General features: G+C 29.5%; 3 protein-coding genes and 4 pseudogenes across 7 annotated transcripts, besides 2 other annotated features; 3 read left to right on the forward strand and 4 right to left on the reverse strand.

Annotated features, from left to right (window-relative positions):
• Positions 1-780: part of a mobile genetic element that runs on past the window's edge.
• Positions 781-1,053: 273 nt separating this feature from the next.
• On the forward strand, positions 1,054-2,035 carry TVAGG3_0833660 (annotated as a pseudogene). Its single transcript has one exon. A coding segment is annotated over exon 1 (982 nt).
• A 682-nt stretch (positions 2,036-2,717) lies between these two features.
• On the forward strand, positions 2,718-3,475 carry TVAGG3_0833670 (annotated as a pseudogene). Its single transcript has one exon. A coding segment is annotated over exon 1 (758 nt).
• A 910-nt stretch (positions 3,476-4,385) lies between these two features.
• Positions 4,386-12,074: a mobile genetic element.
• TVAGG3_0833690 lies at positions 6,801-7,869 on the reverse strand (annotated as a pseudogene). Its single transcript has one exon. A coding segment is annotated over exon 1 (1,069 nt).
• On the reverse strand, positions 9,644-10,302 carry TVAGG3_0833700 (annotated as a pseudogene). The gene has a single exon. A coding segment is annotated over exon 1 (659 nt).
• Positions 12,075-13,211: 1,137 nt separating the features above from the next.
• On the reverse strand, positions 13,212-13,851 carry TVAGG3_0833710 (uncharacterized protein; the record flags this gene model as incomplete). The annotated part of the gene is made up of 1 exon (XM_051248577.1): positions 13,212-13,851. A coding segment is annotated over one exon (640 nt), but the record flags the coding sequence as incomplete, so codon positions are not given.
• Positions 13,852-14,150: 299 nt separating this feature from the next.
• On the reverse strand, positions 14,151-14,369 carry TVAGG3_0833720 (uncharacterized protein; the record flags this gene model as incomplete). Its single annotated transcript, XM_051248578.1, has 1 exon — positions 14,151-14,369. The coding sequence occupies one exon, from the start codon at positions 14,367-14,369 to the stop codon at positions 14,151-14,153; it is 219 nt and encodes a 72-aa protein (XP_051084053.1).
• Positions 14,370-16,485: 2,116 nt separating this feature from the next.
• On the forward strand, positions 16,486-17,070 carry TVAGG3_0833730 (uncharacterized protein; the record flags this gene model as incomplete). Its single annotated transcript, XM_001308440.1, has 1 exon — positions 16,486-17,070. The coding sequence occupies one exon, from the start codon at positions 16,486-16,488 to the stop codon at positions 17,068-17,070; it is 585 nt and encodes a 194-aa protein (XP_001308441.1).
• Between the last annotated feature and the right edge of the window lie 419 nt (positions 17,071-17,489).

The raw sequence follows: 17,489 nt of genomic DNA on the forward strand, positions 1-17,489 counted from the left end.
AAGGTTATTTAAACGCTTCTATAACATTCCTGATGGTGTTAATCCTAAAACTCGTAGAAGTTATTTAAATGAAGCCATAGATGCATATGAAGGGTTTGACATTTCATCAGAAAGTGAGAGGTTAGCAAGAATGTTAAACGTTAATATTGATTTTTATTATTGTGACCCTCAACCAGAAGACGTAGACATAAAAGGTAGACTTTCCATTAGTGGAATCAATAATGATAGATCCAGAATTTGAAACAGTAAATATTTTATTAACACAGAGTCCATGTGGAAAACTTCACGCTGACAGAATTACAGACGTTGAAGCACTCACAGGATATAAAGTTTGCCCCTTTTGCAAAGAAGAAGTTATTCTATCCGTGATGACCAGAAAGGAAAAACCAAAGAAGATTTTTAAAACATTGTGAGAAATGTAAAGAAAATAATGGAAGATTAATTCAAGACGTTCAATTGCAAAACACACAACAACCATATGCACCACATATCACGAAACAGAAGATATATCAATGGCTATTAGCACATAATTTGCAGGAATATTATAAACCAACAAGATATTATATTACTTTTGACTTCGAAACATTAGAGACTAAAGAAGAACTTCAACTTTCTGAATGTGCAACTTTGAACGCTTACTTAAAACCATTTATGGTATCATCAACTGTCAAAATAAAGCCGCAAACGGACTCTTTGAGTCCTGAAGGTCTTTCAGACCGAAGCGGCGAGGTCGTAGACCGTGATAAAACATTTACGAGGAATTTTTGCTTAACATCAAGTGATTCTTTTATTTCTGATTGGATTGAGTTTTTATTTTCAACCTGTTCATTAGTTGCTAAATCAAATATTGAACAATATGAAGAATTAATGAAGCCGCAAACGGACCAAACGGCGGGGACTTTGTCCATACATTAAATGAAAACAAAAGGAAGCATTTAAAGAACTTTAGATGAGGAATTCAATAAAGTGAATATCATAGGTTTTAATTCGGGAAAGTTTGATTTAAATTTAATTCTTCGTGATTTAAACACTGCAAAATGGAAAATAAAATCAATGCTGGGTTCATCTTCTCAATTTAAGCAAATCATTGTAAAGAAAACAAACTGTCCATATGAATTAAGATTTATTGACATCAGAAATTATATAGCGGGTGGAACATTAGACCAATTCACTCAAGATTTCGGAAACAATAAATCACGTGTTAAATCCTTTTTCCCTTATCAATTCATCACGTGGGAAAATTACGAAGATGAATTATATAAAGGAACCATTCACGAAAGATTCATTTTATTCAGCATTAACTCAAGAAACAATATCCGATTCAGATTATCAAATATATCTCAATGATGCTAAAAATTTTGAGAATAGATTAGAATATTTTATTCATTATTGCAATAAAGACGTTGAAATTATGATTGACCCAATTGATAAAATTATTGAAGAAACATTTGTTTATAAAATTGACATGCTTCATAATCTTTCTTTATCATCGAATGCATCAATGATTCGTTACGCGTTAGCATATAAGAACTTCAATCCTAACGAAACATATCCAGAAGAAGAAAATGTGGAATCAAGTTTTGAATTAACGAAAAAGTATTGGAAATATAAAATTGAATCATATAAGAAACAAGATGAAAAAGCAGAAAGGGATACTAAAAACAATGTTTCAATGGATGACTATCAATACTATCACGATTTAATCCTTTCATCTAAATGCAAAATGTGTGGTAAAGCGTTTACATATGCTAATAAACCAACATTGGATAGAATCGATAATGAAAAACCACATACCAAAGAAAATTGTCAGTTAATGTGTTGTTATTGCAATGTCGTAAAATCAAATAAAGATGAAGATGTTCAACGTTTAAGAATCAATTTAAGAAATTATACATTAAAAAATAATTTACCAATGACTTTAGATTCAGTTGAAGCTTATCACATTCTCCGTAATGGAATTACTGGTGGTCTATCAAATGTTCAACATCGTGTTAATCTTAAAGGAATCACGCACATTAATAAACTTTCATATAATCCAGAAACTAAAACTGTATCAAATGAGGACACCACCAACATTATGACTCATTTCGTTGGTGTTGACTTTAATTCATTATATCCTTCATCATTTTCATCTAATCCTCATGATTTCATTCAATATACTGACCATAAAATGTATATGCCGGGAAGATTGAATGGTGTTATCATTTGTGATACAGCAACAAAGAAAGCAAAAGCACTGGGAATATTAGAAAGAAAAATACTTTATTCGTGGCTGAAGTAAAGGGTCACATTGATGAAAAATACATTAATGATTACATAAACTTTTTACCAATAATAAGAAACTTAGATATTATCACAGATGAAAAAACAATTGGCAGTTTTATGTATAATTACATGAAATCAAACAATCTACCAGTTGACCAGAAACAGAGAAATTAACTCAGTTAGCATCAACACACAACCAATATCAACCATTTTCTTCTTATTATCTTTGGTATCTAATAGACAGATTTCATTTTATCATTGATGATATTCAATCAATTTTAACATTTACGAAAAACACTTGTTTTAATGAATTTGCGAACGAATTTATGAACGAAAGACAAAAGGCTGAATTAGAAGGAAATAAAGGAAAAAGTTTATTTTGCAAGATTTCACTTAATGGATCATATGGTTACGATGCAATGAATACACAAAATTACGCAAAGACTAAAATAATGAATGCACAGAAGGCACGCGTTGCATGTATGTCAAATAAGTTTAAAAACATAAGAGAAATAGGTGAAGATACGTATCAAGTGATGCTTAAAGATAGATTTTATAGATGTGATACATGTTTACAAGAGGCATTCTTCACTTTAGATAACGCAAAATACTGGTATTTGGTTTTCATTTATGATTTTATGTATAAATGCATGAATGTTAATCGTTTTCATTTCATTGAAGGTGATACTGATTCATCTTATTGGGCAATCGCTGGCGACCCAAATCTTCCTAACACTCAAGCATTTCAAGCAATTGTTACTGATAAACAATTTTATGATAAAAACATTTACAAATTCGCACCTTTTGATTTCTTTTGTTTTAATGAGAAATTTAAACCTAAATTAAAGAATAAAGCTGAAGAAAAAGCACATGAGAAGAAGTTATTGGGTTTAGCAATTGAGAAACAAGGTGATAACATGGTTGCTTTATGCCCAAGTGTTATACATCATTCAACGGTTCAATTGATGGAAGTGATTTTAAAAAGATTGCACAAAAAATGAAAGGAGTTAGTTTACGACAAAATAAACAATTAACACCTAAAAATTATTTGGATATAATAAATGATAAAGTGATATTTGATGGTCAGAATATTAATTTACAACTTAAAAACGGGTCAATGACTCGCTTAACAATTGGTAAGACTGCATTAACAGGAGCACACACTAAGGCTGTGTGTTGTGAAAATGGATGTTGTATGCCATTTATTTAATAAAATGCCACAGAAGAGACAAAAGGAACCGTTAATGATGTTTTTGATACTATGATTCAAAGAGGTGGGCACCCTTAAAACATTTATTTTATTTTTATATAAATGGATAACTCAGATTTAGAAAATTTAATTGATGATTTAGTACTTAATCAAAAATTTCTTAGTTATTATGATTAAAAGCATATCTCCAAAAATATAATAATATAACGGGTGATGATATGGATATTATTATCCATATTATAAAAATGAAATTTTGAAATATCATGATAGAATAATTTCTAAAATTAAAGACAAAATTAAAAATAATGAATATTCAAAGGGAAAAACTAAATCACAACTTAAACAGTTGAAAGATTTCAAAAATAAAGTATTAACAGAAGAAGATATTGATGAATTATATAATTTATATAATCCTGAGCCGCAAAAGCAAAAGGAGCAAAAACCAAAGGTACAAAACGCCCAGGTCCTTCAGACCATAAATGATGCACAAGCTTTAATTTATGATTCATTAGTTAAACCATATTCAGCCCGACTTTTAAATGAAGATCAACTTTTGGAATTCATCCTTCAACATAAACTCGAAGCGGGAAAGTATATTAAACCTTTATATACAGCATATTTAAAACAAATGAATAGAATACATCCAGAATTAATGAAGGAAGGAATGAATTCCAAAACTTCATCATCCAAAATCAAAGCAGATAAAATTAAACCACTTGCAACACCAAAACCTCTAACGACAGTACCTGCAACACCAAAACCACCTCCTCCTTCAGTTAATCCTTCATCATTCACTTTATTATATCCATTTCAAACATTAAAGAAACAAAAAGATTTTAAAAAGGATTTCAAAATATTAAATAAACCAACTGACCCAAAAATTCAACCGTTAAAGGAAAAATTTAGTCGCCCTTCATTTGCTCCATATCCATATTCATATGAAATCGATCATTTAGAATATTCAAAAGGAAACGTTACTTATTTATTTGCCATTAACATTAACACCAGATATTTATATTGCATTCCAGTGAAAGGGAAAACAGAACAGGAAACAAGAAGAGCTATTCAATACTTACTAGATCATGAAAGAGTAGATAATATAAGGGGTGATGGTGATAAAGGATTTCAGGCAGCTATGACTCATTATTTCCCACAAATTAATTTTTACTTTTCATCCTCTCCATATACGTTTCATAATAAAATAGTTGATGCGGTAATGAGAACTCTTAGAGATGCGTTAGGGGTTAACGGTCAGATATACTGGGATGGAAATCATGACTCCATCATACAACAGTTAGTATATTATTACAATAATACATGGCATAGAACAATAAACATGAAACCGGTGGAAATGAAAAATGATATTTCAAAAGAATGGGAATATATTAGAAAGCAAATGGAAAGGTTGAATGATGTTAAACGTGAACAAATTAATTCGGGCTCATGAATTTTAAACAAGGGGATAAAGTTTTGATTCATCTCGATTATGGAAAAACTGATAAATCAATGACAAAAAGAAGACGAAGATTTGACACAATAGCTGAATTTGTTAGATATATTAACGGCAATGCATTAGTTGAGGTTAACAATAAATTAATAGAAATTCCGATTTATTTTATTACTCCATTATATTTAAATAATATTTAATTTTTTTATTTCGTAAGAAATGAGTGACAACGAAGCATCAAGAGTCCAGACAATGAATATAAAAAGAAACTAAACAGAATTAAATCAAAAATATGCTATTACAAAAAGAAGCCACAATGCGGTGGGGTTGAAAACGATAAAGAGAGGAAAGAAATAATCGAAAAATTAGAAACTTACCGTTCAATCCTTAAACTGAGTGAAGCAAAAATAAAAGAATTTAATAGAATAAATAAATTGATTGGAAGAGATGAATTTAATAAAGATGAATTTTTAAACTCAATCCAAATTTAATTTTTATTCCTCTTTGACAACATCTCTCTTTCCATCATTACTGCATAACCACATTTTCTCAATTTTAGTGGTTTGTTATTTTTAACATGTTCTTGCATCATTTTTATCATTTCCTCCCTTGTTATGATTCGTGGTAAATTTTGAGCTTGTGGGGTATTCATTTATGATAAAAATAAAAATTTAAATTATGCTGTTTGCTCTTTTGGAGCTCAAGACTTTCAGTCCGTTCTAAAGTTTGAGACAACAGGACATTTTGACAACAACACAGGAAATAAATGTTATCGTTTATGTTTTCATTAATGATTTTAGGTTATTCAATAATTAATTAATTATTTTTGAATAACTGGGAAATAAATTTACGTCAAATATGCAATTTATAAAATCTTATGTCGACAGGCTACGTAGCACAGTGGTCAAAGGTGGTGTTATGGAGGGGTCAGGGTCTGTGGTTCGAACCGCGACAGCGCCGTATTTTCTTATTTTCTTTATTTGTCTTGTTTGTCGTGAATAAAAAGTGTCATAAAAGTGCTCTATCTTCCACGGGAATAAATAAAAAATTTACTTTATTTCTTCTTTATTTCTTCTTTATTTCTTTGTTCCCGTGGAAGAAGGGTTTTGCTGTTTTTTCTCAGCCGAAATCAATGATTTTTTTCATTTTTGGAATCCTTAGCGAATGAGGAATCTTTTCTCTCGTGGAAGCTTTGACCAAAAATATAATTTAGGTGAAGAGGTGAGATTCACCTGTTTTTTCACCTGTTTTTATGGTAGCAGTGAAATAAAATTTTGTTATCAGTTATTTTATCATCATTTTATTAAGTTCATCTTTAGTTAATAATTTGAATGGATTCGCTAATGTTCCACCTTGAGTCACAACACTTACCCTGGCTAATTGTGAAGAACCTGGGATAAGTACTCCACGAAATGATTTCATTGGTATCATTAATTTAGAAATAGTTGGCTTAATTAATTTGGTCATTTATGATAAAAATAAAATTGCATAATTTAAATTTTTTTTCTTTCTCATTTTCTCATTTTTCATTCTGTTTTGGTTTCAGCAACTTTTCAAAGTTGTTGTCTTGTCAGTAACTTTAATTTTAACTTTGGATCAAATATTGGGTTTCCATCTTTATCTCTTCCAATAACACCATATGGTAGAATCTTCATTTATACTAAAATAAAAATTTAAATTATGCTGTTTGCTCTTTTGGAGCTCCTAAAGTTTGTTTCACAAACATTGAGCGTTCATTGAACTCTATACCATGCGAATACAGTCATAAATGGTGGCATGTAATCTTTACTTTGTCCCGTTGTTTGTGTATATCCTGAAACGCGATGTGTATGGTTTCCTTCTCCCTGAGTGTCACTCCAGTAACAATTTATGGCAAACTTAACGTTGTCTTTAACATCATATCCTTTACCTTTTGTCATTCCTGACCAATCCCAATATCTATGCTTATGCCAACCCGCTTGAGATGTGCTTAAATCAATGTAGTGACTGTGTGCAGGTAAATTTTCACCTGTAATCGTTTTACTTCCCCCTGTTTCCTTTGAAGAGTTTGCACAATACAAAAACCTGTCGACTATTTGTTCCCATGCACCAACACCAAACATTGCTTGAGGACCTCTCACATCCATAGATGTATAAATAGAACCTACTGGGTTCATTAAATCAAACATATGAGATAATATAGGATTGTCTCTTTTGAACTTAAAATATAGTGTAACTATTTCGGGTTTCTTCTGGTTTGTGTCAGAATATTTTTTATAATATAATCTTATGTTTTCAGGGTATGTAAAATCTTGACTATAATATTTATTTTTGTCATCTATATAATAATATACTATTCTCGTTTTTTCTATTGCATTATATCTTTTATATCTATAAAAATCTAAATATAATGTTTGCTTTTTTGGGTCTACACGTGCGTCAACACCATAGTCATAATAATACGGTGCTGGAGCTACGTTAGACAATGTCATATCTGTCATTTCATAAACTCTTAAATATTTCTTTTGTTCGTCTCCATATAAGTTTAAGTAACAGTTGTTGTCTAATGGAACTTTAACTTGTGTACCATCATTCTTTATATAGCCTACATACATTTCATTGTTATTTTTCGGAATGAGTTTATACCGTATACCATTTTTTAAGGAGTGTACAAACTCCCATCTAAAATATTTATTTTTCCATAGACGGAAAAGTCACCAGCAATAGTTTCAATATTTTAGTTTCCTATCAAACTTTGGTATATTTCATTCAATATTCTTTATTTGCTTTCTTCTCTAACTCATCGTTAACATAAGTTTTATCTGCTTTAAGGTCTAAACATTCTGAAACCCATCCTGTATCAGCTTTAGTTTTAAGAATCTTCGATGTCCCGTCCATGATACCATTCAACCCTTTCTATAATTTCATTATCTTTTTCATTAACATATTCCTTATTTGCCTTCTTCATTAACTCACTATCCACATATTCCTTATCTGCTTTCTTCATTAACTCACTATCCACATATTCCTTATCTGCTTTCTTCATTAACTCACTATCCACATATTCCTTATCTGCTTTCTTCATTAACTCACTATCCACATAGTCCCTTATCTGCCTTCTTCATTAACTCACTATCCACATATTCCTTATCTGCTTTCTTCATTATGTCATTTAGGAAACCTTCTATGAATTCCTCATTTAAATTAAATCTTCCAATCTTCAAAACTTTAGGAAATGCATTTAATGCGTAATATCTTTGTTCTTCTGGTGGAATTGATGTTATATCATCCGTTATTCCTTTAATTTTTGAATTCATAAATAAAATTTCTTTTATATTTGATATCACTGCACCACCCTTGCAAACGAATTCAAAATGGTCATTTTTCAATACTATCTCCAAATCTCCATATTTCAACCTTTGCGTTTGTTCTGCCGTCTTTGAATTATATGCATATGTGGCGTAAGTAATGGTCTGTGCCTTAAGTTGCTGTGGTTGCTGTTGTTTAATCATTTATTATGATTTAAAAATAAATATTTAATCTGTTATCTCATCAGCTATTTTTTCTATTTGAAATTGCCATAATATTTCATTCATAAATTCTAAATCACAATCAAATAGGTCAGTTATTCTAAATTTAATATTTGATAAATCTTTTGAATGAAGAATAAATGAATTCCCGGATAATTGAAACGGATATGATAAAGAAAATATGTTTAAGTTGATGGATAAAATGTTTTGTATTGATGGGTAAGAGTTAGGGTCTAATGTTTGATGTGAAAATCTCATTGGGGTATTAACTTTATCACATTTGATTAAAATGAAATTGGAACCGGTGTCAGAATACAAAACATCCCCAACATCTTTTTCAAAATTTAATATCCCCAACAATGAACGAAGATGAGGAGTACAAAATTTAATTTTCAGCGGGAATTTAATAAGGTTATTTATTTCATCAAGTTCAAAAAGTTTATCAGGTTTTGATTTAAAATTTTCTTCATACCATATGATAAATGATTCATTTAAATAACTTAAAATTGTGTTAATATCCCATTTCGCGATCACATTATTTATATACATATCATACGTTTTTTCTTGGTCATCTTTAATAAATGATATATAATCTGAAGGGTCTAAAAGAATGGGATTAAATTTACCACTCACAGAAACGAGAGTAACATTATAAATTCCACTAACTGTTAAATTTAATTCACAACTATTATTCGAAATAATATTGATAATTGACATTTTTATTACGATTAAAAATATGGTAAAGCGTTATTTTCCAGTGATAAATAAAACTAGAATAAGATTACCTCAAGAATTCATAAATTCAACGAATAAGAAATTCATTCATGTTATAAATTTCAGTGTTTTCAGAAAATATGAGTCAATGTCATATTCATCATCGGGTTATATTTCACTTCATTCAAATTTAGTTCAATCAAACCCATATAATGACCATTTCATAAGATTTTCAGATGGTATTAAAAATGTAATTGATAGATTAAAATATGAACAGATTGACAATATCGAATTTTTGGAATTTTGGTTTAAATATCCTGATGGAAAAAAGATTGAAGTTAAAGATAAAGCTGATACTATAACAAAAACAATTACAATGACCGATCCAGATAGTGGGGAACAAAAAGAAATAAAACAAACGATAGAAACTGGTGAAAGGTCAATTATTATTGATTATGATTCAAAGGATTATTATTCAATAATGTTAATGCTTGAATATTAAATAGCCTTAACAAAGAATTTTTCAAGTGATATTTTATATTCATCAACTATTTTATTATAAATATCATTATATGTTAAATGAAGTTCAGTTGTTGTTCATTCTTTGTTATCTTAATTGTGCTAATATCCTTTATAGGATTTATTTTTGCAACTGTTCCGCAGCATGAAACCTCATCATCTATGAAAAATTGAATCTTAACGTCTGAATCTTGAACATCACAAAGAATGGCGATAATGTGAATTAATGATTCATAAGGTAAAATAATTAAACCGGATTGATCAATTAAATTTATTATTGAATCATAATTATCAGTTATTATATCACGGTAAATTTTCATTAATTCAGAATTAATGTCTATTTTATATGGCGCATTGCGACTGGAATCGTATATTCCTGGGTTCTCGATGTTTGATGAAAGAGGTGGGGGGTATGTTGGATATGTGGGGATTTCAACAGGTTCTTTACCGGGTTCAGATAAAATGATTGGGTCTCCATTCTCATGGTTTTCTTCATTCTCCTCATTCTTCGGTAAGTCACGAGTTAATAAATTTGGTTGAGTTGCTGACCTTGTTAATTCAGGGCTAACATTAACTTTAACATTTTGAATAATTCGTGATTTATCATCATTTACGTTATAACCAACCGTAATCTCTGCTTTTGCGTTAGTGTTCTTTTGACTTGTGAAACGTCTTCTCATTTATAATTGAATAAAAAAAGAAAAATATATATTTAAAGTTTTATTTAGTTGTTACGGTAATATCCCAAGGTTCATCATTGTTTGCTTATACTTTCTTTGTAACTGCACCAATAATGTTATTGATATTGCTTTGAGTTTCTTCCAGTCTTATTTTATCATTTACAATATCTTTAATCATTTCATTACATGCATTCTTAAAACCATCTGATTTTTCTAATTTACGTCTATCACTTTCTTTAATTAAATCAAAGTTATAACCTTGTTGAGAATAAAGTGGTTTCTTTATCAATTCCTTGAACGCTTCTGCAAGTGAAGATGAAGAAATTCTTGCCACTTGAATTGGTTTAAATTCTGCTTTCATTGCTTCTTTCTGTTCATTGAACACTGGATCGAATAAAGCAACTTTAAAGAATTTCTTAGCTGGAATTTCAGGTCTCAAATTTGCATATTGACCATCAAACTGATTAACATATCGTGGTAATCCATCCGGTCCTCTTCAATAGCGTTTAATTCTTCATTGAAATAAGAATATGGATTATGACGGTATGAATTAATTGGACCATGTTCACCTTCTCCAATGTATTGTTTAACAGCTTTTCCATTTTCATCAAATTGCATAGGATAACATTCATTATATGCTTTACGTTTAGGATAATCAGATACAGTTAATTTGTAACCATTTATGACTTTAATATTACCTCGACCATCAGTAACGAAAACTTCATTTATACCATCAGGTTTTCCATTTGGACCTGTAATGTCTGCTTCATGTGCTTCCCAATTTGGACCTTGACGTTTGGCATATGCTTGAGCTTCTGGTAATGTTAAAACGTTTCTCATTTGTTTTACATCTTTTTGAAGACCAGCAACAATATGAACTAATTCTTTCATTCCGTCTGGAACTTTCATAGTTCTATTATACACACCCCCCTTTTTGTTTGTCCCCTGTTTTAATGGAACCTGTAAAAGATTTGCTATTTCTGTCATGTTTAATTATAAATAAAAAAATAAAAATTAATTATAAAAAGTTAATCAAATTTAACACATCCTTTATTTAAATCAACTATTATTTTTCCATGTTCACCTAATTGTTGATATTGTGTGTAAAGTTCATTAATGCTCATTGGTAAATTCACTTGATAAAGCATAACGTTCAACTGTTGACGACTAAAACCACTGAAAATGAAAAGTGTTGATAGATTTGATTTAATGTTTGTGCTTAATGCTTTGAAGTATTGAACAGCCATGAAGAATGAACACTGAATGTGTCGACATTGAGTTAATAACTGATTAAAATATGATTTCTCATTTGTTATTAGTTTTGATTTCACCGCATCATCTAGAAAAATGAGTGAATGCAAAAATTCTCTATCAAAATTTGAAATAGAAAGTGTTTCAAATAATTCATCCCGTTGTTTATCAATAATTTTATCCTCTAATCCTTGCTTCTTGATTGTATTATATAATTCTTTATACATTAAAAAGTTTTTTAAATAATCTTCTGCTTCTTCTTGTGATAAATAAATAATTGGAATTTTGATTAAATGCTTTAAAGATTCAAATGTATCATCTGAAGGTGAACCTGAACGGTTGATATAAATTAACACATGTGAATGGGGGGAAGTGTTAGCAATAATGATAATTTGTTTTAATATCGTTAATGTTTTACCTTTATTTTGTTTACCAATTGCTGCAGTGATTGAATTTAAGTAACATTCAGAATATGGAATTTTCATTAATTTTTCCTTAGATAGAGCATTTCTATTATCACTCAATGCTTCATTAATCATATCATCTACGTATGTATTATATACTCCCGCTAATTCTTCAGAATTTAAATCCATTTAATCAAAAATAAATTTATAATTTTATACATTTCTATTCATCAATATTTCATCATATGAACTTCTATACTGTGGTGGTGTACCTGTTGGATGATATTTCAAACCTTCATCCGGTGTCCATGTCCAATACGTAGTCCTAGTAAACCAAACCTGAGGAGGATTTGTCACCTTTGAACAGTAAGTGTCATTTACACCCTGAATGATTGGATAAGCTTTCACTTGTACTGTAACTTGTGAGTTGAAAGTTTCTAATCCATCAAAGAATATACCCGCTCCATCACGTTGAACTGGAATAGTGCATAAGAATGAAGTTTGGTCTTTCCATGTTCTAGCTAATGGTGTGCCATCATCTGCATTCAGTGGTCTAGTTAATGAGTCCTCGTATTCTTCCGTGCATTCATTCACTCCATCTAAATCAGAAGCTTGAAGCATACGTGTAAAGAATATGTCACCCACTGTGGTCATCGCTTGATCGGGAAGTTTCTGGAATCTATAGTGACCTGAAGACCTCGAAGCATTGGATTTTCTAAAACTGTTCTTTGCATTGCATTCTTCGGAAATGCTAAACAACATCTGTAACATTATGAAGAGCGTATGAGAAATCTGAACTGATACCTTCAGGAGTGATGCAACCTCCATTTAGTGAACGAACGTCAATATGTTGAGCTGGAATCATGAATGGATCTTCCTTACTGAATAAACGTGGTATTGCTTTAACTGATTCTTCAATTAAACCGTATCCTGGTGTAATACATTTATCCTCTAAAACTTCCATCTTTGTGCATGAAATAATAACGTCTTCAACTGTTGCGTCAGCAGATGTAGCGGCTAAGCTTGTAATTAATTTGGCAGGAAGTCCGATTTGTTGGAATTTGCGATCATATTTATAAACATGATTCATAATCTTTTCATAATTTTCATCAGTTATCTTTTCATAAACGTAATTTTGTAAATCAGCAACTCTTAACGGGTCAACCTGACAAAATACTAAAGTATCCCTGAAAACATAATATTTAAGAATGATTTCACCAAATGATTTAGGATAATCATCGAACGCCTGAAATGCTAACAAATCATTTACTGGAATAATCATATCAAAAGTGATATCAACTTCTTCATTTGCTTTCTTGAAAACTTCTGAAGGGTCAATATATTTACCACATACTGAGTTATCATATTTTTGAACATTATTATATAACGAATGAACAAACTTTTTAACTTTCCTTTCTGATTTTGGTTTATATGTTGCAAATGCGAAAGATTCACGGGCGCAATCCATCTGAAGATAACCGGCATCACCTCTTTCGGTTTCTACTTCTAATTGTTTAAAGCTTTGATTTGATGATTTGTAACCAACGAATAAACGCATACATTTAAAAGCGGCATCACATGTGAAAGCTTTATTTGAAACTAGAGTTGCTTTAACTTTGCGTTTAATATATGTGTCACCTAATTGGTTCACATCATGAGCCGGATTTGTAATTCTTAAATGAGTTTGTTTATCATCAAAATATGGAGCATCAGAGTCATAGCATGAACTTTCAAGTTCTCTATAATATCTTCTTCCGTCATTCTTTGCAAATATTTCATTTATCTTTTCGAATGAATGAAACACATTTCCATTAATTGGTTTAGTGTTTGGCACCAAATAGTTAGTCGTCATTTATTATTAATAAAAAAATCAAAATTAAAATATGAAAAATGAATTTTTAATTTTAATGAAATAATCAACTATGGCTGCAGGATTCTTTAAGAAACTGTGGGATAAAGTAAAAAGAGGAGCGCATAAAGTTTGGGAAACAGTGAAGAAAGGAGCAAATTGGATATTTAAGAAATAAAGAAGCAATTAGTGACATTGCTGAATCAATAACACCAAAGCTGCCCCAATAAGAGAAATATTAAATAAAGGAGAAAAAGTTTATCAAAGACTACAACCAATACTAAGATAAAAATAATATTTATTTATTTTCCACTATTTACCCCTATTTTATTAAGTATTCCTTCAGCAATTCCACCAATTGCGTTACCTGCTTGTGCTCCCATCGCCGGATTACCTGCTTTAGTACCTAATACTCCACCTATGATAGTTCCTGCCGTTTTCGCTACTGGTGCCAAAAAGTTTGCAACAGGTTTAATAACCTTTTTATAAACCCAACCTGCAGCTTTCTTAATTCCATCCATAATTTTTTAAAGAATCCTGCCGCCATTTCTGATTTAATATTAATTAAAAAATATATTTCATCACTTATATTCTAATTTTTATTTAATGATAAATGAAACCGATTTTAAAAATAAATGAAACAGAGGAGGAAGAAATAAATGAAAGTGAAAATGTTCAACAAAAAAAAACGTTGTTAAACCAATTACTGAAATAAAAATTTTTTCATCTGTTGATGAATTTAATGACTATTATGCTAATAATAAAAAATTATTTGAAGAATTGACAACATGTAAATTGAATAAAATGTTTAAAGTTGAGGACAGAGTCCAAGACCCGGAGGGTCATGGATTCAAAATTTCAAAAATAAAAGGAGTGGTTAGTTTGAATCTATTCCTCAATCAAGAATCACCTCATTAATGAAATTGATGATTTAACAAAAAGAATAGAAATTATTGAAGAGCGAATAAATCAAATTATTGATTTCATAAATCATGACTCGTTGAGCCCGGGTCCTTAAAGCCTAAGGCACAAAGTGCCAGGACTTAAAGTCCATCACTGAGTTCAAGGTTATATTCATCAAATATTTCATTATTAAATGCAACTTCTGCTAGTTTATTTATTTTTTCAATACGATCATTTGAAAGTCTATCGTTTAATTTTTTCTGAAGTTTTTCATTTTCTAGTTCTGAAACTTTATTTGGATGATATTTAAACCCGTTAAATTCTTTTTCCTCAGTTTTGATCATTAATTTACAAAGAACTTTTGTGGTTGAAATTCGTTTAAACCATTTATCATTAATATTTGTTATATATTCAATATCTGGAATTAATTCCCAAATTTTTGTATTTTAATTAATTTATTATCAAATGCAAAAGCAATAGGTTTAATATTAAACTTACCTTTATAATATAAACTTTCTACATAATCATCGAAATAAACATCTACTTGTTTAACATTTTCAAGAATTGGTGAAAGAGCATCCATTAATTGATTGACGGTTACGAATCTTGATCCACTCATTTTCATACAAATTAAAAAATAAATTATTCAAAAATGTAAGACATGAATTTTTAAAGTTTATTTTTTAAAAAATTATTTTTTATTTCATTATGGTAGTGAATCTTTCATTCATGAAAATAATTATTTCTAATTTCTTTTATTCTCTCGTACATACTAGATTTGAAGAATTCGGAACTTTTACCATAATCTCCTAAATGTTTTCTTATCCCTAACGTGTGCCAGTTATTATATGAAACTGAATAAACTTTATCTTTATCTTTACACCTTTCATCACTTCCAATATATTTATATCTCAGTTTTGATTTAGCATTTTCATATTCATTAGCGTTTAATAATTCACAATCTTCCTTTTTAAATTGATGTTTAAGATATTCAGGATTTAATACTCTACGTTTATATGCTCCTAACTTAGTTCTAAAGGTTTTTCTACAAAATTTAGGAATTCCATCCTCTTTAATGTCATCAATGATTTCCATTTCATTATTTTCAATTTCTTCTTCTCGTTTATGAGGTCTTTGATTATGACTCCATTGATTCCATGAAATTAAATATTCTTTATCATTATATTTATACCTCATTAGCTTATTTTGGCTTTCATATTCATTTAATAATTCACAATCTTCATTTTTAAATTGAAGTTTAACCCATTCAGGATTTAAACAATGTTTAATTAATCGCGGAATATCTGACATCATCTATATATAACTTCTTTTATAAAAGATAAAAAATAAATTATTTTAAAATTAATGTTAATTTTTTAATGGTTTATATTTTAATGCATCGTCTATATATAGATGTAACAAAAAAAGGTACACAATCCTTCCACATATACTACGTACACAACACTTCCACATATAATACTATGATTTATATTTTAATGCATCGTCTATATATAGATGTAACAAAAAAAGTCACACAACCCGCACTCATATACTACTAACAAGAATCATCCAAATTTCATCATCACTAGACATGAGTTCATCCGTGTGAAAGAAAACAATGAAAAAGAATTGTTGTTTATTTATGGAAAAACTAAAAACAAGATTATAAATATTTCAGAGGGAATCAAGAGTATTGGAATTGGATCAATATCAGTTGCAAGTCGAAACAGTTATATGGTAAATCTTCCAAATTCGATTGAAAAATTAACCTTCTTTGAAAGTGAAGATTATTCAAATTTAATTCCAGTTCTTTGTTATAGTGGTAATAGTATAATTAATGTTGCATTTGGTAAAACTGATTCCCCAGATATTGAATTTCATTCAGTGACATATCCTGAGTATTACGTTGATTATATCGAAGTAATAAAAGACAGTTGTAAATCAAATGTTACTGAAGAAAATTGTACAGATGATCAAATTATAACAATTGAAGAAACAAAATCGGAAGATTCATTGCATAGTTTAGAGATTGCATTGATTATAATATCTCTTTTGTTCATTGCATCTCTTATCATTCTTCTTTATACAATTTACTTATACGTGAAGAGAGATGATGAAGATGAATCAGACTCATTACCAGATATGAAGATTGAAGAAACAGCAATAATAAATACTAATGGAACTGTAGGTTTCGTATATGATAATTCGCTGTTTTCATTATCACAACATGAAGATGATCCATTCAAAAGTGATTTTGAAGAGCACGAAGATAAGAAAGAAAACGATAGCTCTAGCGACAAAGATATGGATGAATATTAAACTCTTATGGCCTAGCTAATAAATATTCTTCATTGTTTGCCTTCTTTGAAGTAATTTTATTTTCGATATTATTTATTTGGCTTGTTTTGTCCATAAAGATATCAATACTTTAAAAGTTAGTAGTTTTTTGATTCAAATCTATTAAATTGCTTGAATTTGGCATGAGTAAATTAAATTAATCTAAAACATAGTAGCTTGAAATGAAGTCCAACAGGTGTTTGTTTCAAATTAGAAGGGAAACAATTTATTTAGAATTGATATGAAAACATGATAAGAATAATGTAAAAAAGTATATTTTAAAAGATGTATTTCAAATATTTTTTTTAATTTGTTTTGGAAAATGATTTTTCCTCATGGTTTTGGACATTCACAAAGATAATGAATCAATAAGACATTGTTATTAATAATATATATTGGAA

The sequence above is a fragment of the Trichomonas vaginalis genome, chromosome VI, assembly GCF_026262505.1.
Source record: "Trichomonas vaginalis G3 chromosome VI, whole genome shotgun sequence".
NCBI classification, from domain to species: domain Eukaryota; phylum Parabasalia; order Trichomonadida; family Trichomonadidae; genus Trichomonas; species Trichomonas vaginalis.